General features: G+C 41.0%; 1 protein-coding gene across 1 annotated transcript in view; it reads right to left on the bottom strand.

The window, feature by feature from the left end:
* LOC134407799 (histone-lysine N-methyltransferase PRDM9-like) overlaps nucleotides 1-24,701 on the bottom strand; it is a 31,490-nt gene that overhangs the window by 1,457 nt on the left and 5,332 nt on the right. Inside the window, exons 2-6 of the mRNA XM_063139745.1 lie at nucleotides 9,761-9,895; nucleotides 7,408-7,679; nucleotides 6,695-6,762; nucleotides 4,228-4,409; nucleotides 1,244-1,269 (exon numbers count right to left, since the gene is read on the bottom strand). Of these exons, the coding sequence (XP_062995815.1) occupies nucleotides 1,244-1,269; nucleotides 4,228-4,409; nucleotides 6,695-6,762; nucleotides 7,408-7,679; nucleotides 9,761-9,895 (683 nt within the window). The remainder of the gene's footprint in view (nucleotides 1-1,243; nucleotides 1,270-4,227; nucleotides 4,410-6,694; nucleotides 6,763-7,407; nucleotides 7,680-9,760; nucleotides 9,896-24,701) is intronic.

Raw genomic sequence — 24,701 nt, forward strand, 5'->3', positions numbered from 1 at the left:
CTAGAAAGACATGCTAAATCTTAAGTAAAAGAGTTCCAAAAATCTTTAACTTACCTTGCTCCAAGGAAGGGTATAAGTGTCACCACCAACAGCCATTCCAGCAGGCTACAACAGATAGAAAGCAGGGCCAATCCACCAGTCCTGCTGAAAAACTAATTGCTTTTTCCACCTCTCTCCCCATCCCTTTCCCCCTTGTCTTTTCAGATTGTAGTCCTGCGGGCACGGTCTGCCTTGTTTTTATTGATTGTTTGTAAGCTGCTCCAGGAGCCCCCTTTTGGCTGAGGAGCAAGATAAAATACTTTAAATAGGGTGACCCTATGAAAAGGAGGACAGGGCTCCTGTATCTTTAACAGTAATGTAGAAAAGGGAATTGCAGCAGGTGTCAATTGAAGTGGATGAAATTCCCTCTTCATCACAACAGTTAAAGCTACACTAGCTATAGTAGAGTGGCCAGTTACAAAAGAGGGCAGGGTTTCTGCAGCTTTAACTGTGTTGATGAAGAGAGAATTTCACCCTCTTCAATTGACACCTGCTGAAATTCCCTTTTCTACATTACAGTTAAAGATACAGGAGCCCTGTCCTCCTTTTCATATGGTCCCCCTACTTTAAATAAATAAAGTAATAAATGGTTAATGCTATCAGTTAGTGGAATGATTGGCTGCTGTTTCTTAACATCAGCCAGGTTCCCTGAGGTAGGCTCCCGAGTCCTCCAGGCTGGCCTTGTTGTGACTTGAACCTGAGTCAGTTCCCTTAGGGGCACTCCTAGGGTCAAGCCACCAAGAGGAGGTCTGGACCATCCAAGGTGATAGGAACACTGTGATGTGTTCTCTTCAGGCAATCTGGGCCTGGTCATGAAGCAGAGCCCACTGGAGGGGACAGGAGTAGAACCTGGCCCAAGGCACAGAGTTAATTGAGGCTATCATACAATCCTGAAACCATGCTAGATCCATCAGTGGTGGCCTCTTCTGGCTCAGGATGTCCCAGATGCTGTACTGGATCTTGACCATCCTTTCTTCTGAAAGGAATGCTCTTGTCACTGATGTATCTATTATCATTCCCAAGTGCTGTATCTTCTGAGGGGGTCAAGGAACTTTTGGTCCTGTTGATAATGAAGCTGCCATGCTCCTTGAGATATACAGCAATAATTTATATGTGAGATGGCACCTGCCTGTGTCAGTGATCTGATGAATAAATCATTCAAATAAGCATATATGTGGACCCCCTGGGTGCAGAGGTGACTTACCAGGGCCACTAAGACATTGGTGAAAACTTGGGAAGCCAAGGACAGACCCAAAAGAGTGCCTTGAACTGAAATTGATCCTGGTCATATGTAAAGTGTAGAAAGCACCGGCATGATTCCCTGATTGGATGTGGAAATAAACTTCTATGAGACCTACTGAGGCCAGCAGATCCTCTAGAAGAATCGGCTTTGTTATTGACCTCAAGATCTTCATCCTGAACTTCCTCTTCCTTATGAACCGGTTGAGGAACTTGAGGTCCAGAACAGCTCTTCAGGCCCTGTTCAGTTTGGGGACTGTGAAGAATATGGAAAAGACACCTGAAGATCTGTATATATACAAGGCACTTGTTTTGGGGGAATAAAACCTTGGGAAAAGGATTGTAGGCCCTGAGGGAGTGTCCCCTCGAAAAACCTCAGCACATTCTTGTGGCTGATCTTCAGCAGTGCTTGCTTTTGCTTGAGTAAGCAGATGCTCCAGATTTAAAACCTTTACTACTTTATTGACCAGAATAATGGGGGAAATGTCTTGTTTAAGCAATCTTCACAGTGGGGAGTGGAGGTAGGATAATCTCCCCATGTAAATTCCTCCTCTATGTCCAGTCGTTCCTGGGAATGCTAACGCAGGATTGAGGCCATCTGAAACAGATTCTTGCACACTGTCCCCCATGACCATTAGCTGTACATAGGGAAGGGTGTGCTGGCTCTGTGGGCTCTCTTCCAAGCATTGTCCAGACCCAGACCTGCTTAGCTTCAGCAAAGTGGCTGCCTCATATGCCTTCAGGCTATGCTCTGGCGATGACTGGCTGTTCAGCTTCTCCCCCTTCTTGGATTTGTGTTTGCCCCTATGCTTTGAGCAGGGTCTGAAATCAATGAGGAAGAGGAGGGTGAACATGATGACTTATGGGATGCAAAGGAGAGGGACCTCTTTCTTCTGCTGCCATGGTGGCTTTTATGTTGCTGCCTCTGGGTGCCCTCCACATGGGATACCCACCACTGATCTAGCAACTCCAGCAGTTCCCCTAGGGCATTACTAGGCCTCCTGGAATGGGCTTGGCTACTGATGATCCCCCCCCCTGGGGAGGACAGTACAGGAGGAGAAAGAGTGCTCTGATCTGGTAGGCTTGCTTGCAAAATGGCCAGTCAAATTTACCTCATTGAGACAGAGAGGTTTACTGCACGTGGGCTCCCCTTCACTTAGTTGAATCCAGTGGTGAGTCACGATGTCTTTTTTGTTCTGAACAGGCAGCGGTGGTGAGTGATGGAGTCTCAATTAGCCGGGATCCTCCTAAGGAGCTGTGGCCCAGGGAAAGAACGCCAATTTCCACTGATGTGCCTGGCACTTGGGGAGCCTCAAAGGAGCAGCTGCCCAGTGCTGCCTCACCTCTGCCCAGGGAGGCCCCAAAGGACAGAGGGACAATTTCAACAAGTGGGTCCTTCCCTTTGTTGTCTAATTGATGATGGAATAGTGATAGAAAGTAGATCCTGTTCACTTTCTCTCTTTATTTCTTTTTAAAATCTCCACAGCAGTAGCTGAGGAGAAAGCTAGACATCCTCTATAAGGCAGAGCAAAAGACCATGTGTGTGTTTCTCCTCTCTCATCCAGAAATGTATCAATCTTTTAGCCCTGACTTCTCATGGAGAAGATTAACCCATTCCTGTCATCTCGCCCTCTGCTCACTGAGGAGGATATCTTAGTCTGGGACATACCTGAGTTGTACTTTCTTAGGGTAGGCCTCTTGCTGCTATTCAATTTAAGTGGAGGTCACCCGCTGCAGAACCCCTATGCCAAAGGATGCTTCAGCAGAAGGAAAGCTTATAATGGTGGACAAGCAAGGAAATGGAAGACCAAGTTGCCTTTCAACAAATATTGCTCAAGGGAGCATTACTGCTGAGTAAGTCTCTCAGGGATAGCGTAAGCCAAATCCCAATAGCACAGAGAAATGCAGGCTTTCTTCCCATAGTGGCTGGGTGGAAATGAACAAACAGACAAAATCAGACAATCTATAGTATGGGAGAAGAGAAAAAGAAGGCCATTTCATGTATACAAGTAGTGTGCAGGTGGAGCTCTGCTTTCTGGAGCTAGGCAAGACCAAACCTGGGATGTGCTCTTCCATACATGGAAGGTGACTTCAAGTTTATGCAATTTGGTCCTGCCATCTGGAGTGAGTGGGAGAAGCAACTCCACTGTAGGAAATTTTCCAATTTTTTTCTTCCACAATAAAGTTTTAAACGCACATGAGAAATGATACTCCCCAAAGAGACAAGAACATTTGTTAATTATTTCTCATGCTAGAGCAATTATCATCATTTGAAGTGCTGTGGGCATGCATATCATGCTTAGGGGGCCAAGTTGAGGCAATCATGACGAGTGGTGGATTTTGACCATTAAGGAAAGCAGAATGGAAGACAGACAAACCTAACTGATGGGGGACAATACACCAAAATATTCTTCTTCACAATCCAATCCCACTTAAAATTAATGGGAGCATTATTATGAAGCTTCCATTCATTCCAAGGAAACTTGTGCAGAAGAATATCCTGGTCGGTTGAATTCCACACTGATTAATGGCAGGGACACTTCCATTTGGCTTTCTTGACTCAGGCACCCAAAGTCTTGTACCAACTCTGGTGTCACAGATGCTACATATACACCTTCCCCTATGCTAGCATCACTTTGGAACATTTACATTTCACTTACTTTTTAAAAAGCTGCATTCTACTGTTCCACACACAGGCTCTCATGGCCCTTACAAAAAAGAGTAAGGCCTAGTTATCCCTTTCCCTGCTTCATGTGCTAATTTGTCTCTCCTTTTTTTTCAACAAGCACTTCTAAATCTCTGTACCACACTCTCCAGGAGCAGTGTATCAAAATATATTCTCTCTCTCTCTCGCTCACTCTCGCAGACGCACACATACACACCAGTGAAACTTTCAGGATTAGGGAAATTCTAAATAAATTCTAAATAATGCATAATCTAATGTTGTACCTTTTAGTGATTTCCATCTAGATCCCCACTTGATGCCAAGCTCCTTCCCATATTCTTCTCCATACCAAACCAGAAGCTCGGAATGAAGGAGGATTATTTTACATGCTCTGTAGTAGATTTTCCCATGATATTGGAAGGCAACAAGATTTTGTTCTTCCTCATTCCTCGCACAGTTAACATACCTGGAAGTTCATTGTAAAGAGGATAACTCAGCGTACTCAAACACCGAAACTAGAAATCAGAAAAGCACTATGAAATATGATGATTGTATTACTTTTTATTATTATTCATATTCTGAAACATGCTGCTGTAATATTTGAAATCTGTTGAACATTGGGCATGTCATACACTAGAGCTTTCAGCCCACAATAAATTTTATAAATGATTCCTTTATTATCCCCTTTGCCATTATATTTTGGGATTTGGGAAACTGCACATTACATCGTAACAGTTGCCCCTTCTCTCCTTTTTTAAAAGCAGCTTTAGGAGGCAAAATACAGTATACAAAATTTAAAAACCAACATACAAACACTATATACAAAGGCAACATATATTTAAAAACAACTTTGAACAGTCAACCATACCATAAGACTGAGAAGGCCCTCTCCCTCATTGCTGCCTTGAGACTCCCTTGGAGGAAACACCTGGAGGAGAACCTTAGATTCTGAGCATAGACTATGGGTAGGTTCATGTTGGGAGAGGCACTCCATCAAGTATTGTGGTCCCAAGTGATGTAGGGCTTTTTAGGTTAAGATCAGCACCTTTAATCGAGCTCGGAAGGATAGAGGCAGCTAGAGCACAAGCAGCAGAATCGATCTTATACGGTCATACCTTGTAGTAATCATTCTGGCCACCACATTATGTACAAGCTGCACCTTCTCAACCATCTTCAAAGGCAGCCCCACTTATAGCGCACTGCAGTAATCTAACTTGGACATTACCAGAGCATAGACACAATATACTCCATTATTATAGTATATTATATGAAATAAACTGAAACTCAATCCAGACAAGACTGAGATGCTGCTGGTGGGTGATTCTTCTGACCGGATGGGGGGTGTTCAACCGGTTCTGGATGGGGTTGCACTCCCCCTGAAGGAGCAGGTTTGTAGCTTGGGGGTTCTCCTAGAACCATCTGTCACTTCAGGCTCAGGTGGCCTCAGTGGCACGGAGTGCTTTCTACCAATTCCGGTTGGTGGCCCAGCTATGCCCCTATCTGGACAGAGATAACCTAGCTTCAGTTGTCCATACTCTGGTAACCTCCAAATTAGATTACTTCAATGCCCTCTACATGGGGCAGCCTTTGAAGACGGTTCGGAAGCTGCAGCTTGTGCAGAATGCGGTGGCCAGATTGATAATTGGAACAAGGAGAGTTGAACATGTAACACCAATTTTGGCCTGCTTGCATTGGCTGCCTATACGTTTCCGAGCCCAATTCAAGGTACTGGTTTTAACCTATAAAGCCCTACATGGCTTGGGACCACAATACCTGATGGAACGCTTCTCCCTACATGAACCTACCTGTACACTGCGCTCAACATCTAAGGTCCTCCGAGGGCCTACTCCGAGGGAAGCTCGGAGGATGGCAACAAGGGAGAGGGCCTTTTTGGTGGTGGCCCCCCGATCCCCGATGAGGCTCGCCTGGCACCAACACTGTTATCTTTTAGGCGTCAGTTCAAGACTTTTCTCTTCTCCCAGGCATTTAACAGCATTTAACAACGCTAAGTTTGTTTTTTAATGGAACCCAGAATTGTTGTTTTTAAATGGATATTGTTGTTTTTATAATGTTGTTTTTATGTTTTTAAATTTTGTATACTTTTTAAATGTTTACTGTTTTAAGTTTTGTAAACAGCCCAGAGAGCTTCGGCTATGGGGCGGTATATATATGTAACAAATAAATAAATAATAAATATGGCAACTTAACCACTGTACTAGAATACCAGTATGGGTTGCTTCTGTATAAGGTCAATGAATATATTTCCTGAACATTGTTGGAGACTGTTACACCTATGGTTTTCTATCATCATGCCCTATTATTATTATTATTATTATTATTATTATTATTATTAATTTATTTATTTATATAGCACCATCGATGTACATGGTGCTGCACAGACCACACAGTAAATAGCAAGACCCTACAAAACAAAGTCTCCTTTAAAGAGGGGGTGTCTGTGAGGTGTGTGTGTTTACTTTAACAGCCTTCTTGAGGAAGACTTATATATTGCTTATTATTTTCTATTGTGATTCAAATTTGTATAATATTATTACCTGCTGTCCTAAGCTTACTTACCTTGAAATCTCATTGAAATCAATGGGACAAAAGTAAATATAGTTACTGGCTACACTAGCATTGCTTTAGTTGGTTTGCAAATTGATGTAAATCACTTTGTACTATTGGCATTTCCAGCTGTATGAAGACACTTATTTAAAAAGCGTATCTCATTCAGCTTCAAGGATTTTTTACCTCATCCAATTGGAATTAGTTTCATTCTTTCCATCAATGTAAACATAGCAGTTTCGCCCTCTAGTAATCTGTAATTAAAGTAAGCATGAACCACATTCATCAGTATGGTAAGAACACAACAATATGTACAATATATCAGTTCTACCTGCAATCTAATTCATTATTAGCTTAGCGCCAGGCCTAGCATTAGTTCCTAGCAAATGGTGAAAATCTACTAAAAATGGTCAGGGAAAATAATGTTGAAGTTTATTTAATCTACTTTGAGCCTCATAAAATGTTGGTAAGAACTTGAGGTTAAGCCTCATAAAACACAGTGGGGCTGTCTTCTGAGTAAATATACATGGAACAGGGTGGCATGGTTGACAATCCTTGTTCAGCTACAAAGTTTATAACACAAAAGATTTTATTAAGAAGCATTAACTATTTTGAAATCTGGACTCTTCCATAAAGCCAGTACTGATAATAGCAACAGTAAATTATTAATTAACAAATGCCTGTCAGAACAGAAACTTCATCACCCTCATAAAGCTAAAAAGTGATAGAAGCTAACTCAGCTTATCTCTACAGAGGGAGTTCCATCGCTGCAGTATCATCATAAGGAATACTGAGCAAAGTCACATGAATCTTTGGCACAGATAAATGAGGTTTATTTGTTCAGTGAAGTGGAACTTCATACAAAACGAAAACGTAAAAGTGCTGTGTGTAAATCATACCAGCCAAGAGTAACCACTGTTGGCTGCTTCCTCTTCCTCTGACATTTTCCCTTCATAGGGCCCAAAATGAATTCCTGGAGGCAGAATTTCTCCTTCATTCCAGACTCCAAGACCAGCTCTGGGGATACACGAAGGGCCAATTCTCAAACCTGGAGGCAAAGTGAGAGCGGCTCTATTTTCCAGTCCTGTTTCTGCTGCAGCATCTTTGATGAAAACGGGAGGACCATGAACTGAACATTCATCAATAAAGAATATCTGGCAATATTCACAAACTAGGAAGTGAAAAAAGAGAATTGAGTATTGAGTCATAAATGATGCAACAAAAAGCTTTCTTTCCATTTCTGAGTTTCTTTCTCAGATCTCCATAGTTATAGATGGCAATATATACCAATATTTCAAGTTGTAAAATTTGCAGAATGAATGTAAATTGTCAATAATGATTACAATGAAATTAAACTTGTGGAATAATTGATTTTTTCTATGAAATTTGATCAGCTTCCAAAGCATGAGATGACAAGTGCCAGAAATAGAGCAATGAACTAGGGATAAAAAATATGACTCAATGTGGCTCACCTTACACACTATTTTATTGTTTGAAATGCTGCACCTACAAAAATATATTATCTGTACAAGTTTTAAAAACAGACAAAGGGCTAGAATATGTTTAGATCATTCTGTCAACCACATCTATATTGGTGGATAATATCAATAAAAACTGGTTGAAGTAAAGGGGGTATCACTAAGACTCCCCTGCACAAAACTGCAACTCTAAACCCCATGACATGCTGAAAAAAGCAATTCTCCCCTAACCATTTTTATGCCCATTTATTATGAACTACTATTTGCTGAAGAAGCCCACACAGCACGTATAGAGCAGAATATTGGCTTAGTAGGTGGCAATTGTTCCTACCCTTCCAACAACACCTGCAGCTGCACATGGTAACTGCTGCTATTCTATACAGAAGGCAGCACATCTTTCTCCATCCCTGGATACAATCAAAGAACGCTGTCCATTGTGAAACATTGTGGACTTGATGGCCCAGAGTACTTGCCATCAGCTTCGACTGATCTGCCAGCTACAGCCTTTCCTGGACAGGGACAACCTAGCCACAGTAGTCCATGTGTTGGTAACTTCCCGATTAGACTACTGCAATGCACTGCCTTTGAAAATGACTCGGAAGTTGCAGTTGATGCAAAATGAAGCAGCTAGACTGCTCACCGGAACATCCTATAAATACCATATAACATCTGTCTTAAAAAAATTGCAGTGGCTGCCTATACACTTCCAGTTGAAATTTAAGTGTTACCAATGACATTTAAAGCCCTAAATAGCTTGGGACCTCGGTACTTGAGGGAGTGCCTCTCCCTGTATATGCCTACCCAAGATTTGAGATCTGTTGGAGGAGCCCTCCTTTGTGTCTCAGCAACGCAAGATATACATTATGGTGGGACATGGGAGAGGGCTTTCTCTTTTGTGGCACCCCACTTGTGGAATACCCTCCCCTTGGAGGCCCAAGTGGTGGTGACACTGGCTTCAGTTCAGTGTCAAGTTAAAACATGGCTTTTTATCAAGCCTTCAAGAGCGAAATTCTCCATGGTTGCACATAGTTTTAATTGTTTTATTGCTTTTAATTTTTTTCTACCAGTTTTAACTTGTTAATTATTTAATACATTTTTAACTGTGTAAATTATTTATGTTTTTATTGTTCTGATTTTATCAGCATGCTGCCCTGAGATCCCAGTGATAATAGGGTGGTATACAAATGTTTTAATAAATAAAAATAAATAAACAATGGTCTATAGCAAATACATTCTAACACCTTGACCTGGTTCTCACATAAGGATAACTGATCAGTTTCAAAGAACCAATAGATTCCAAGGGGACGGTATCCCACCTTTTCCACAGCCATTATTAGAAACAGGGAGTTGCAGAATTGCATTCTCTTCCAAAGTCAGTTATTATAAGCTAGGAACTTTGTGTGTGAAATGCTACTTTGCTTTCTTTCCTTTTTTAAAAAACAAAATGGAGTAATTTTACAAAAATTAGATTGGGGGTGTAATAGGCCACAGGTTGGCAGTTTACAGCTGCCTTTCCTTTTCCAATCCTGGCCAGTTTTTACAAGCCTAATAACAAGCATATTAGTTATAGTATTTTTGATTCTGCAGTCTTTAAAACAGAAACATAAAAGACTAGATTACTTATCCCGGTGAGCTTTACAGTTATATAAACAATTTGAAGTCTGAAAAACATGCCAAAGAATGAAAATAAATACACAAGAACTATTTATAAATATTTTTCTAAAAGAACATAGAGCTGAAGATATAAAATGCTGATTACAAATGGGTCACTTACACAAGTAATCATCATCATTTGGTTCATTTATTTCCATATATGTTTTTCTCTCTCTCTTCCGCAAACTGTATGTGCTAACTTGTTTGTTCTGCTTCCTTTTCCTTTTTCCTTTCCCCCCAGCTTTCCTCTGGAAATCTGAAGATTAAAGCATACACTCTAATTTTGTAATGCATAAAGACATGGAAAGCAACTCTACATGAAATACAAGAACTTCAATCCAACTATTGTTTTTGTAAGATGCCTGTAGAACACCAAGCAAGTGACGCTATTCTGGAGTGACACTACCATCTTATATTAAAATATCTACTTTAACATTTGTTAGTGTCTCTAACAAGTCGTATAAGAATAGCAGATGCCAGTAAAATACTTAGGATGTGCACTCCACACCAGTTGGGAACTAAATAGTCAAAGGATGCTTCCAGATGAGGCTTTTATAGCACCATCATTTTCATTCACTGAATTTTACACAAGGCCTAGACAACATCTTCAGCTCATAACCTCCTGCGTTTCCTCACTTCTTCTTTTCCATACAACAGAAAATCTGTTCTTAAGATAGAACTGTACTTTATGAAACATTGTTGCTGCATGTACACTATTACGTCCTGCAGTAAAAACACAAAATGTGGAAAACACATTGGCCCAGTCAGTTGCACGGGTGTATGTAGTCCACATTTTACTTTTGCTGTGGTTTGTGATGGAAAGTATGTTATCCTTCAGCCACAAAAAGAGAGGCAAATATGGATCTCTTTTTGCTTAGCCACAAAATCCAATACCAAATCTTCCATGGCTCTTTTCAGAATGAAGATGGAGACAGATGTAAAGAATGCCCAATGTTTGTTAATGAATTATTGCTGTAGGTTAATTTAATTATATTTATGTTAGAAATTTTATCTTAGTTTGGTTACTAGATTTCTAGATAAGTAGCATATTCAGACATTCTCACTATAGAAATGACACAGAAAGTAAAATATCTTAGATCAGACTTTCCCAACCTGGTACACTACAGATATGTTGTACAACTCTTAGCATCCCCCAAGCAGCATGGAGGGCACCAGGTTGGAGAAGGCTATTTTGAACTATGTCTATTATGCCCTAAGAAGAGATTTATAGTGGCTATAAAAAGACAAATACAGAATGCTGAAGATATTCAGCAGAAGGCTGAATAACTGCGTTGAATATAAAATGATTTTCATGAAGGTGAAATATAGCCAACATTCATATACCTGGTTCACGTCTAACGACAACTCATAGTTTAATTAACCCATGGGTTGTTGCCTTACCCAGAGTTAATCCATGATTTGACTGCCAGACGATCGAGCAAACCATGGATTTATTTTCCCCCCAATTCATGTGTTGTTCGTCCACTCCCTTCCAGTCTCCCACATACCTGTACGGCACTGTAGTACCGGTATGTAGAGTGGCTGGTGTGTGTTTTTAAATCAGTCTTGCCCTCTATAGCCTAGCAAAACAATCGATGAACAACCCCAGTTCTGGGTTCACTCGTAATGGCTGTAAGGAAGGGGTTAATTCATACATGGAATAGCTGTTCTTAAAAAGGGGAAGAGTTGTTAAAGTGTCCTATTGTTATGATTTTAGGAAAGAACTGATAAGCCGCCAGCTAGTCGCCAGCTGCAAGTGGGCGGATGGGTACAGCCTGGAACCGCTTGGGGGCCCAGGCCGGCTGGCCTTGGAGAAAATTAACATCTGAGGAGAAGTGTGAAATACCTCATCCAAGGAGGACCGGAGGGTGGGGGGAGGTATGGAGTAGAAGGGGGGTTATAAAAAAGGCCTCTTTGAAATGGGCTTTTGTCCTGAGCTGGCGGAACCTATGGCTGGGTGAAGTATGATACTGTATATAGTCTTTTAGTTTTGCTGGGTGTGTGGTTCAATATATATCTGCATGTGTTGTTTTACTTGCTAATCCTGTTTGCTTGCCTCTTCTCAATAAATTTAAGTTTGCTTAACCCTCACTATTGTGGGCTGTGTGCGTTATTCCTGGGATCTGTGCAAAATCCAGTGGAAAAGCCAGTTGGCTGACTCCAGTCTCCCTTACAATGGCAACTCATGGTTTAAACAACCCAGAGTTCACTAACTAACAAGAAACCATGGCTTCTCTTTATGAGTTGCTCATGGTTAACAGACAACAGTTAACCCATAGTTCTGGGTTCACACATAACGACAACCAACAATTCAACAACTCATACGTACATAAACCATAGTTTAGCTTTAGGTGTGAAACCAGCCATAATGTTAAGGAGGAAGAGTGCTATTTGGTTGCAGGATGCCTGAATAAAACTGCACTTCACAATTGCTGCATCTGGCACCTTCCATGCCCATCTCCTCCCACATTTGATTAATACATTAATTTCACAGTGCAATTGACTTGACAGATTTGTACTATATTGAGCAGCTGCACTAGTACAAATCCTAGATATTCTGTTGCACTGGTTCTACAACAACTTGTAACATTGTATTTATTCTTACATCCAATCTAATCCATTTTTCACCTTGCAGAGTAGACCATAGCATTGGACCATTAGAAAGAGTTTTAGTCCCAGTCTTGGAAAATGCACTTTATACTTAAGTATAAAGAGTGTTATAAGTAGCTATAAAGGTCACTAAAGGCACCTCTGCTCATCATGAAGAGCAGAATGTTGTTGTTTTAGTAGCTACGAAAATAACGGATAGATGGCTCTACAGTCAGTATTTACCAGCCTCAGATTCTGCTGCAAGGTCAGTAGTAAGCACAGGCACATCTATACATATATTTTTGTCATTTTTCTTAACATCTTCTTGGTTTGGAGCCAAAGGTTCTGTCTTGTTTATTTGCTTATTCTGCAACAAAAGATGTTTTCTATTAAATCTCAACATCTTAATCCAAATCTGAGATAAGAATTCACAAGGAATTAATAACAAATTAATTTAAAGGGACTTGTAAATATTTTCCAATTGGGAAAATTTGTAATATGCCTTGAGTCCCAGCATTGGGCAAAAGGCGGGATACAAATAATAATAATAATAATAATAATAATAATAATAATAATAATAATAATTTTGATGTTCTTAAATATTTCCACAAAAACAACATTAGTTTAAACAAATTACCTGTTGGTATATTCAGCTATGAGACAGGCTGAGACAATACTCAATTATAATTTTTTCTTGGGAATCTCTACTTAGCTGTTATAATTTATTTGGCCATATAGTACAGGTTATAGCAAATATACATGGAAATATTTGTAAACCACCCAGAGAGCTTCAGCTATGGGGTGGTATATAAATGTAATAAATAATAATAATAATGAACATGTGACTATAATTATTGCTAACACCTGGAGGTGTACAAAACTGAATAGAAACTGAGTTGCTGCAGCCGTCATGACATAAACATATGGACAAAAGTTATTTAATCAGCAACTGTATCAATTTACCCATTCTTCTCTCTGTCACTGTGAGATTTCTAATCAAATAACATACATATTTTCTGAACATGTGGTCAATTTTATCAAAATTATTAAAGGAAGACATTTATTACCACTCCAGTTACAAGAGTTTGGGTCCTTGTGCATTTTTCTCTGCAAATATATGAATGTCCAAAGAGCAAGGCCCTATGTTTAAGGTACTTACCAGAGTCTGAAATATGAAAGAGAAGAAAGTCCAAAAAAGATTTCCCCTGATAAATGGAACATTGGACTTACTGTGATGGTTCCTTTTCTACTATGGGTGGAGGGTATCCCTGTTTAGGATAGCCGCCACCTCTGTAGGAAAATTTTTTAAGATACTACAAGACTCTAAATTGTTTTTCATGCAACACATGCTGCTCCTCTGAAAGAGGAGAAAGGTATACTTTGAAAGTATCAGAAAGAAAACACAGTAGTTTCTAATAATAAAGAGTTGCATGGTACCTTAAAGTCTAATAAATATTAGCAAAGGGTTTTGTGAACTACATCCCATTCAGATGGGCAGTTATCCTCAGTGTGTGACACACTTGGTTCCCATGTTGTCTGAAAGTGTAATGTTATGAACACTGACTGAAAAAGCCAAATCATTCTACTGGGAGCTGATGATCCTGAATAATTATCCCATCAAATAAAACCTAAAAAACAATTAAAAGGAATTATTCCCCAACCAACCCTACCATTGCCAATGTCTTCTTTTGCATAACAGGGCAGAGGAACTGAAACATTTCCCAAAACAAATTTGATCCAGCATTTGCTCATACCATTAGGCAATCATTTACAGATTTACAATCTGTAAATGAGAAAAATTATGGATAATTGGAAATTTCCAAAAAATATCATACTTCATCAAGCATGTTCTTTTTCTTCTTTTCGTCTTTCAAGCTGTTCCAATTACATGGTAGCCTAAAAGATTTTACTGGAAGTAAAAAGCAAATGAATATTTTAGAAACTAAAACATACTACTAAGAAAATAAACACATTTACAATATTTACGGAAATGAAGAAAGTAAATATGTATTGAAATCAAATAAATTCTCAGTTTTTGAAACTAATACAAATCAGCAATTTTGAATCACTCTTTCACCAACTCTCCCACAATCACCACAGCTGCCAGTTTGCAGTTTGTGCGAAAATGAATTTCACCTGGAAAAAAATGTTTAGTACAATTGTGTTCATTATAAACTTGAAAAAATAGAGGTTGAACTGTCAGGTGGTTCTCCTTCAATTTATGGAATTAAAAAGCAGCATACTGTATTTCGATTCTAAGAAGCACTTTTTTCCCCATATAAACATCTCTAAAAATGGGGTGCGACTTAGAACCGTGGGTGCGATTATTATTCTTAGAATCAAAGCTTTTTTTCTGTTGGTGGTACTGAAATTAGTGTGCGTCTGACAATCGATGGTGTCTTACAATCGAAGAAACACGGTAATTAATTTCTATAAATCTCTCTTTTGATTAGATTTTCTTGCAGACTTGGGATGGGGGGTGGCAGAGAGAGAGAAAGGAATAGAGGAAATGGGATTTTTGGGTAGGTGGAAAGAGATTAAGATTGGGTTCGGATGTCACAATAACTCACTTATTTAACCCATTGTGGGGTATCGTGTCACTTGCCAAGGATTTGTTAACTCACAATGCCTTATTTAGCCAAATAATACACTCAGATAACCTATGGTCTGCAGTAGGGAAAAAACACTTAGTGAGCAGCATCAATGAGGGGAAATGTGCATTTTCGCTTTTGTGTTAAAATGCTTTACAAATATTGGGAGTCGTTTAAAGCAACGAAACCCAGTATCAAGTGGGGGGAGGGGAGCCAGCACTATCAATGTGGGCGGGGCAGGGTTTTTATGGTACATTGGGTGCCTCCTTACTAGTGGAGGCAGAATATGAAGTTTGGTCCTGAGCCTGCAAATCCCCAAAGTGTTATAGTCACCACCCCCTTTTTGGTGCAAATGGATTTTCACTCCTTGCACAGTTAGTGTGCAGGGTTTTGTCAATGAGTGAAACAGCACCACTGCTTGGGCAGGAGGACTGCAACAGGACAGAGGGCAGGGATGACACAGATGACACACAGTGGCTTAATAAGCTACTCACAGTAACTTCTTAGCCTGCTCATGTGGCAGGGGGGGTTCATAGGCTATTTCAAAAATAAGCTATTGCGAGTGGCTTTTTAGGCTAGCATAGCTTAAACTGACATCCGAATGTGGCCAAAGTGTCTCGCATAGGTTTCTTTCTACCATTTCCACATTCAAAGCTTAAATAATTTCTTTCCATTTCTACACATTCAGCTGTAACTGTACATTCAGCTGTACAACTGTAACGATTTAACAAAAACAAGAATATACAGGCTTTCAGCTAAGCAATTGAACTGAAGGATACACATTAACAATATGTAGACCCATAATTTGTGTGAAATAGTATCCATCAGAGAGATGGATACTACTTTCAGATAACTGCAAAGTATTATATTAAAGAACCACTATTTGGTAAATTACCTATACATTTTGGAGTCCATTCCTCATCTGACTCAGATGACTCATTCACAGTCTTTGGGGGCTGCCGTGCATGACACATAAATGCTGGTTTAGGAGTAGGAAGACCTAATAAAAACATCAATTATAAGGGATTGTTTGACACTGCCTTATTGAAAGAGTGCTTCCAAAATGTGTTTCTCTTCAGCTGGTGCCAATATACAATATTTGTTCGTGGCAACATGATTTGTTGTTGGGTTAAGACTCTGAATTGTTTCTTCCTCAACAACTAGAGTTCTTGGTTCAGAAATCATAACCTAGGAATGGGTCATTCCTGGGTTGTTTACCAATGCAAATGTGGCAAGTGGTTTGGAGACAGCACACTCACTTGTTCCAGCATGGTCTGAAACTACCCATGGTTTAAACAACCCACGGATAGTCATTATGTGTGAACCAATCACTGGGCTGGATACAAATTTGGCCAGAATTAGAGTAGACGCATTAAAATCAATGGGATTTGTTTGTTATGATTAACCTACGTCCCCTCATTTCTTTAATAGAGTAAATCCCCTCATTTCTTTAATTTCCAGCAATTCCTCTTACCTAGTTGAGTCATGAATTCATAGTTCTGTTTCATGTTCTTATAACGGATTTTCTCCCATTCTCCCATTTCAGTCCACTGTTCTTTGGGGAAGTAGTTGGACAGGCCTTTATAAGTATCTTTAGCCTAAAACATTGGAAAGAAGTCAGTACAGGCACAATATACCACGTGTTCACATTTTCTGCTTGGAAACTAACATTTTGCAACCAAACTTCCATTAATTAATCAGTTTAATAAACAACCTTCAACCACACATTTGGTCACTACACTTAAGTTCCTCACCTCAGGTTTCTGCCCCTTTTTCTTATTGGTCTGCTTTTTGCCACTCTCTGTAGAGACCCTATCTCCAGAACCGTTCTTTTTGGTCCCTGAAGCTGCCTGAATGCCTTTTGTAAGAACAAAATGAGAAGGTAGCGCCCCACTAGCTTCATCCTTCAAGGGCTTTCCTCTCAGATCACTTGAATCATTCTCCATGGGCTTTTCCCCTTTAGGAATATGGCCTCCAACCTCAGTTGCCATCTCTCCTTGGGCTTCATATTTGTCTGATGTCTGTCCTTCCACCCCTTGAGGTTCTGCCCTGTCTTCGCTCGGCCCATGGGATTCACCTTCCTTTGGCATCCCTCCCTTCATCCCCTGAACTTCTGCCCCAGTGGGTCTCTCCTCCCATCCTCCCTGGGCTTCTGCCCCAATCAGCATCTCCCCACAAAACCCCTGGGTTTCTGCCCCACTTGGCATTTTCCCTCTCAGTTCTGAAACTTCACTACAGTTGAATCATTCCTCCCCTAATCCCCTCAGACTCCATCCATCCCAGCTAGTATCCTTCTTTCTCTCCCCACCCCCATCCCCTGTCCATGCTGTTTAGCCCAGGTTGGAGGGGGGGGGGTCCTTCCTTTTGTCTTATGATTAGGCACTGAAATTTTGTAATTTTAAATTTCCCTGCGCCACATGCAGGGAGGAAACCAATGAGCTCTTAGCTCATCCTTTATCCCGCTCAAACGCGCCTCGCTCCCTCCACAGCCTCATCACTCCCTCAAAAAGAGACCAAAGCCCGCCAAAATCAAGCAGCCAATTAACGAGAGGCATCGAAACGTTGTGGCCAATCAACGGGCAGCGCGGGGGAACACAGGTCTCGCGCCAGGCTGCTCGGGTCTCTTTACCTCAGAACTAGAGACAAGATTGGGGGGAGGCGGGGGAGATTTGTAATGAGGCAAATAACTTTCTCTTAGGAGAGCAATCCACGATTCTCAATAAATGTCAATCGCTGTAGGGTGGAAGTTTCTAGGTCGCCAAGGAAGATCCCACTGAGGCTGCCCCAAAGCGCTAGAAACAGAGTTGTAATGTGAACCTGTTATCAAGAAAGGCATGCCTTTGAGCATGTGCAGAGTGCCTGTCCCCTTGCCATTAAGTAGCCATCACTGGTAGCACCCACATATCTGTGTAGATTGGAGAAAAGGTCTCCAAGATCAGAGGGCATGCCTTTAATACAGGCGTGAGCTATTATTATTATTATTATTATTATTATTATTATTATTATTATTATTTTATATAGCACCATCAATGTACATGGTGCTGTACAGATTACACAGTAAATAGCAAGACCCTGCCGCATAGGCTTATTGTTAATAATAATAATAATAATAATAATAATAATAATTTGTGTCACTCCCCACCACAAAAAGCAGTCTCAAAGCTTTTGGTCAGCAAATACTGAAGAACTTAAGTCCTACTCTGCTTTGTCCCAGCCTGAAAAGGAAATAGTGAAAAGAACTAATTATTCACTATTTCCTTCTCAGGCTGGGACAAAGCAGAGTGGAAAGTAAGTTCTTCAGTATTTTGCTGAAACGGCTGTGCAAACTTAGTGCTTTGCTACTCATCTCTATAGGCATCTTTATTTAGATAGGACATGAGTCGTGAATTATGAAGCAGCCCTCAATAGAAGGCAAAGGAAAATGCGAGGTACCTTTAATAGTCGTATAGAAGTGGGCATTTCAGTAGATGAAACTCTATTCAACATTGCTGCAGCATCAGGATGTGACAAGCTGCATCTACTAAAATTCTTCCACTGTAAGACTGTTAAAGGTGCATGAATACTCCACTGGACTCGATTCCAGCTCCAAATTCACGGAGGATTAGGCTATCAATGGCTACTAGTGATGATTTATTTATTTATATAATATTACCTCCTATATTGGAGGCGGTATGCTTAAGAGTCTGCATACCATTTACTGGAGAAAGGGGCAGGAAGAGGGTGCTATTACAATCATGTCCTACTTTGGGGCTTTGCTACTGTGTGACAAAGTGCTGGACTAGTTAGGTTTTTCAGCTGATTCAGCATGGCTCTGCTTATGTCCTTTAACTGGTCGGGATAAGCCAGAAGAGTTTTAAACAAAATGGAAATACTTTGCATTACGTGAAGAGACCACTGGGTGACACTGCATCTCTATTAAGCTAAACATTCAAATTGGCGGCAGTAGGAACAATTTGTGAAGGTTTCTAGCTCCATCTGTGATCTTTTATCCACAGACAGTAAGGATAAATACAGCCTGTTTCCATTGTGCTTTTAAAAGCCACCTTGTTGCAGTAAAACATAAGAACATCAGAAGTGCCCTGCTGGATCAGACCAAGGGTCCATCTAGTCTAGGGTGACCATATGAAAAGGAGGACAGGGCTCCTGTACCTTTAACAGTTGTATTGAAAAGGAAATTTCAGCAGGTGTCATTTGTATATCTGGGGAACCTGGTGAAATTTCCTCTTTATCACAACAGTTCAAGCTGCAGGTGCCCTGTCCTCTTTTAAATCTGGTCACAGTATAGCTGCAGGATAGCTCCTGTGGCTCTAACTGTTGTGATGAAGAGGAAATTTCACCAGGTGCGACATGCATACAAATGACACCTGCTGAAATTCCCTTTTCTGTGCAACTGTTAAAGCTACAGGAGACCTGTCCTCCTTTTCATATGGTCACCCTAATCTAGTCCAGCACTCTGTTCACACCGTGGCCAGCCAGCCATCGGCCAGGGACCAACAAGGCAGGACGTGGTGCAACAGCACCCTTCCACCCATGTCCCCCAGCAACTGGTGAACACAGGCTTATTGCCTCGAATACTGGAGATAGCAGACAACAATCAGGGCTAGCAGCTGTTGATAACTATTGATAGCCTTCACCTCCAGGTATTTATCCAACCCCCTTTTAAAGCCATCCAAATTGGTGGCCATTACTACATCTTGTGGCAGTGAGTTCCATAATTTAACTATGCACTGAGTGAAGAAGTACATCCTTTTATTTGTCCTGGATCTCCCACCAATCAGCTTCATGAGATGTCATCTGGTTCTAGTATTTTGAGAAAGGGAGAAAAATGTCTCCCTATCCACATTCTCCATACTGTGCATAATTTCTAAAAAGCAGACTTTTAAATTTATGACATTAAAACTTTCATTTTAAGAATGAGTTCTTGTTTTTTTAGAATAGGAAAATTTCTTATTTTTTAAAAAAAAGTTATGGTGGATATCTTTTAAATGTGGCAATAGTGATCTAAAGTCCATTACGTGCCATACCCACTGGAGTGTATTTTTCAAGTTCACTCCCACCATAATAATAATAATAATAATAATAATAATAATAATAATAATAATAATAATATCATTAATGTGTTTTTGTTGTTTTATGTATTATGAAATCCTCTTTTACAGTGAGCATATTAGGAGCCTAAAGGATCTGATGATGGCGCTGTGATTTCAGCTTTTGGTTTGAGGCATTATTGGGTGAAGACAGCTACTGCTATAGAAAAAAAAATAGAACAAAACCTAAATAGGATCACTGAAATATTAATGGGTCTGGAAATTAATCTCAGCATTATAACCCTTTGTGGTCTCTTGAATAAAATATTTATTAAATACCATAGACTGAGGCTCTGAGATTTTTATTACTAGAGTGATAATAATGGTATTCATAATTGTATGTAAACAAGACTTGCTTTGTTCAAATATGGATATCAAAAGACTGATTAAGCTTACCTGACAGGGATGTTGAATTTTTATTAGAATAGTTGGACAAGTCATCTTAGCAATTGGTATCATGAAATTTGCTTTTTTACCAAGATTTAAATCATTCTGGAAAATCAGTTCATTAATAATGGGCACATCTCGCTTACAGGAATCATCAAAATCCTAAAAACAGAACTGTTCTTGTTTTATTTTATTTCTAATATATCTGAAATGATACTTTGGGTTGGATTTTTTTAATGAGTAAATTAAAAAAAAATCAGACAATTGGCATCAGATCAAAAGTTGATTCCAGAGTCTTGAGTTCCAACACAAGAAGCACCATAAACACGGGGAGGAGTTTAAAAATGATCGTTTATCATAATTTCCCTCTTGGCACTCCAAAGCTAATTGTGCAGTAATGGTAAGGGGTAACAGCAATACAAAAGCCCGTGTTTTCACAGTCTGCTAACCTAGGTGATTACCTTTTTCTGCTTGTCTTCGTCTCCTCTATGGCCAGGAATAATATGTGCTCTGGAATGACTATGGTATATACATGAACATTCATTTTCCAGGTGATTGCATTTGAATTAGGGTGTTATCACAAGCAGCTCCAAACGCACCTTTTAGCCTCCCTTGCACTATTTATGAGTATGAGTATGTAATTTAAATGACTGTAATGCACAACTGTAATGCACCCTGGAGGTGGAAAAGCAGTGAGTAGGGGGCAGGGGGGAGTTGATAAGAAAATATGGTCAGCAGGATGCAGGAATAGTATTTCAGCAGTCCCACCCATCCAGCCAAATTCAGTCTTCTGTGACTCTCTCTGCTTTTTATTAAAAGGGCAGTTGGGGGGAAAGTCATAAGAACATATGAAGTGCCTTGCTGGATCAGACCAAAGGTCCATCTATTCCAGCACTCTGTTCACACAGTGGCCAACCAGTTGTTGACCAGGGACCAACAAAGCAGGACATGCATATAACAAGATGCCTAGCCCTAAAAACCAATGAATTTGTGTATAAGGGTGAAGTGTGCCTCCAATTTTAACTTAGGAAAAAAGTGTGCCATCGCAGCAGGCCTCTCTTCAGATTGTGGGGGCTGAGCAAGTTGTCCTCAGTGCCCCCATCCCTCCAAGACCATGTCGCCCTATTGCTGGTGCCAACTCACCACTTACTGGTTGTGGGGCAAGCTCGTTGTTTGCCCACTTGCAGTGCCAGTGCAAAGCACAGTTCCAAGTCTGCATGGTGCACCTGTCCACAACACCACTGCCATCATAATGATGCCACCCCTGTCCCTGATGAGTCAGGGGTGGGGCTGGCATCATTACAATGGCAGTGCAGGACCTTAAGCTGTTTGGTGCTGCTGCCAGACTCCCTACCAGTCCCCACTGTGGGGCTGGCTTTAGGTTTGAGGAGCCCTGGGCAATTTATTCTCTGGTGAGTCCCTCTTGTGCCAGGAGGACTTACTTGGCAGGCTTCCCTGGCTGCCTAGCAGCACTCCAAGCAGTGCTGGGTGGTTTACCTAGCCATATTTTGAATTTCTCGCAATACCCCACAGCGAGATTGGAGATGTTGTAGAAAATTAAAAGAGTGCCAGGCCAGAAAAATATTTTAACGTGTGCCCAGCGCAAGCATCAGCAGTGGGCCGTGTGAGAATGCTGGGTCCTTGACAGCTACCAAAAGATGTCAAATGATAAAGACAGCCCTGTCCCAGCAGCACCAGTGGCATTGGCGTAGTGGAGCTCCAGACCCATGCATCTGAACTCCTTGGCACTGCCAACTTACTTACGTAAATAAAGAAATACCTGGTGGTTGTCAGTTATTCAATACCTTGGCACTCATTGGCCAGGAAACTAGTAGGCTAGTGCAAGCTTGCTTCTTAGCTAGCCTTGTCTCTCTTTTGGAGAATGGCTAGCAAGAAATCTCTTTTGACAGTGAGTTGTAGTAACCTCTTTATTCCTATAACACTTTGGTTGTAATCCTTTGGTGAGAAAGAAAAGTCCTACAACTCCCAGCATTCATGCTGGAATTGTAAGATTTTTTCTGTCTAAACAGGCACAGGATTGTGCCTTTTGTTTACTAATCTCCCACTCTTTCTTAACCCCCATTCTAGCTCCTTTCCTGGCTCCATTTGCTTCCAGTATCCCTTAGACTGCTGGGAACTAGAAGTAGTGCTGTAGGAGTATCTATAAACAGTTACACTACACTGCAGCAAGAACTGAATAGAATATTTTCTGCACACTTTTCCTTATAAGAGGAAGGACCCAAGGGTGTCCAGCTGCTAGCGCTATTTACATTCTAGTAGCAGTAGTGTAGTAGCAGATTTGCAAAGTGTCAAGCTGATTGATATGTGTTGGTTTCCTCTAGCACAACATAAATAGCCCTAGCAGCTGGACACTATTGGATCCTTCCCTATGTACCTTTAGAACTAAATGGAACTTATAATCACATACTTGCTTACCTGGGAGTAAGCCCCAATGAACTCAGTGGAATTTATTTCTGAGTAGAGGATCACACTAATCTTTGGGTGAGTGTTTTTAAAGTTTATAGAAGGACCTGGAATGTACCTGAGGCAACCAGTCCCCCAGACCTGACTACCTATGTCAACAGGTGTGACTTGTCATGGAGGGGTGAGAAAAGCAGCACTTACTGTAATTCCCTCTCCTACAGCATTAAGGTGCAGAAAGAATGCACCCTTTGCCTGTACATTAAAGTGAATACACATCACTAGAGAGTGTCAATGAAGTTTCAACAACAAAGTCTTGCTTTTTCTACAGTAGACTAACAGGGCGACCCTCTGGAAATTTTTCTAATAAGATTTGGCACTGATGGCTCTGATGAAGTTTGATAAATGGCTTATTTTCCATCCCGATACAAAGCAAACCCATCACAAATGGGTTCTGAATTTAATCTGTCAGTCTTGGATCACTTGATTTCTTCTTTCCTTATGGCTCCCACAGTAGAGGTATTCCGAAAGAAGATTGTGCCACAATTATTGTACGGTGCAGAGTTTTGGGGATACAGTAATGTTTCCCCTCTAGAAGTGGTGCAGAACTCTTTTCTGAAATTGTTACTGGCTGTCCCCAAAGGTAGACCTGCCCCATTTAAAGTAGTGAAACTGGGCTAATTTCCATACAAATCGGGGTGCATGTTGCACTAGCCCTATACTGGTTGAAGCTGGTTAGCATGAGGGACTCCAGACTCCCCCCAAAAAATGCTTCTTAGAGCAACTACAATCTTTGTCTCGAAGCTCTTGGGCAATTTCAGTCAGTACCATTCTCTTTCCTTATGATGGGGGCAGGGAGAAGCCACTGGGCTGAAGGAAAACTTGCACCTCTGGGCAGTCAGAAATTTCTTCAGAAACATTTATCTAAATTATAAATATAGCTATATATGAGCTTCTCCAAAACAACAGCCATCATCTCAAAGCCCCTTGGGCGGCAATCCTATATACATTTTCCTGGGAATAAATCCCATTGGACACAATAAGGCTTCATTCTGACGAGGTATGGATAATAGGCTGACCATATGAAAAGGAGGACAGGGCTCCTGTATCTTTAACAGTTGCATAGAAAAAGGAATTTCAGCAGGTGTCAGTTGTATATATGGGGAACCTCGTGAAATTCCCTCTTCATCACAATAGTTAAAGGTGCAGGAGCTATACTAGAGTGACCAGATTTAAAAGAGGGCAGGGCACCTGCAGCTTTAACTGGTGTGATGAAGAGCAAATTTTACCAGGTTCTCCATATATATATAAATGACACCTGCTGAAATTTCCTTTTCAGTGCAACTGTTAAAGATACAGGAGCCCTGTCCTCTTTTTCATATGGTCACCCTAATGGATAAGGATGCACTGTTACACTTTCACCTCAGGAATAGCAACGCAGCGCAGGCATCGTCAAACCTATGTACCCAATCAGAACGGAACGCTGCCCCGTCGCGGCCAATCATTATCAAGCGGGGGCGTGGTTAAATCCGTGGGAGGGAGTAGCTTGGGGCGTGTGTTGTTAGCCTCACCCGCGAAGCGCGGGAAAATGGGTCGACCTGCCTGAGCGTCCCTCGCGCTTCTTCGGGCAGTTGTATCGGGTTAACTGCCTCACCACGAGGCGAAGCCAGGCAGGGAGCTTACCCCGCCCCCTGTGCTTCGCGTGGCTGGGGGGCGTGGTCTATTTGGGCAGTTGGAGGAAATAGGTGAGGCGCGAGATGCAAGGATACCAGGCTTTGGAGCGGTGAAGAGTCGAAGTCTTTGCAGTTCTCCATTTCCAAGCTTTTGCTCAAATTTGGAGAGGCGCTCAAAAGAAATAATATTGCTGATCCTGGCCTCAAACGTGTAGGGACTTGGTGGTGAAGGAAAGGGACTTTGTATGTGCTCAGAGACACTCTTGGTACTCCGCCTTTCCCCCTCCCCCTTTCAACGATGGGACTTCGTATTA

Source organism: Elgaria multicarinata, chromosome 13 (genome assembly GCF_023053635.1).
Source record: "Elgaria multicarinata webbii isolate HBS135686 ecotype San Diego chromosome 13, rElgMul1.1.pri, whole genome shotgun sequence".
Lineage (NCBI taxonomy): Eukaryota > Metazoa > Chordata > Lepidosauria > Squamata > Anguidae > Elgaria > Elgaria multicarinata.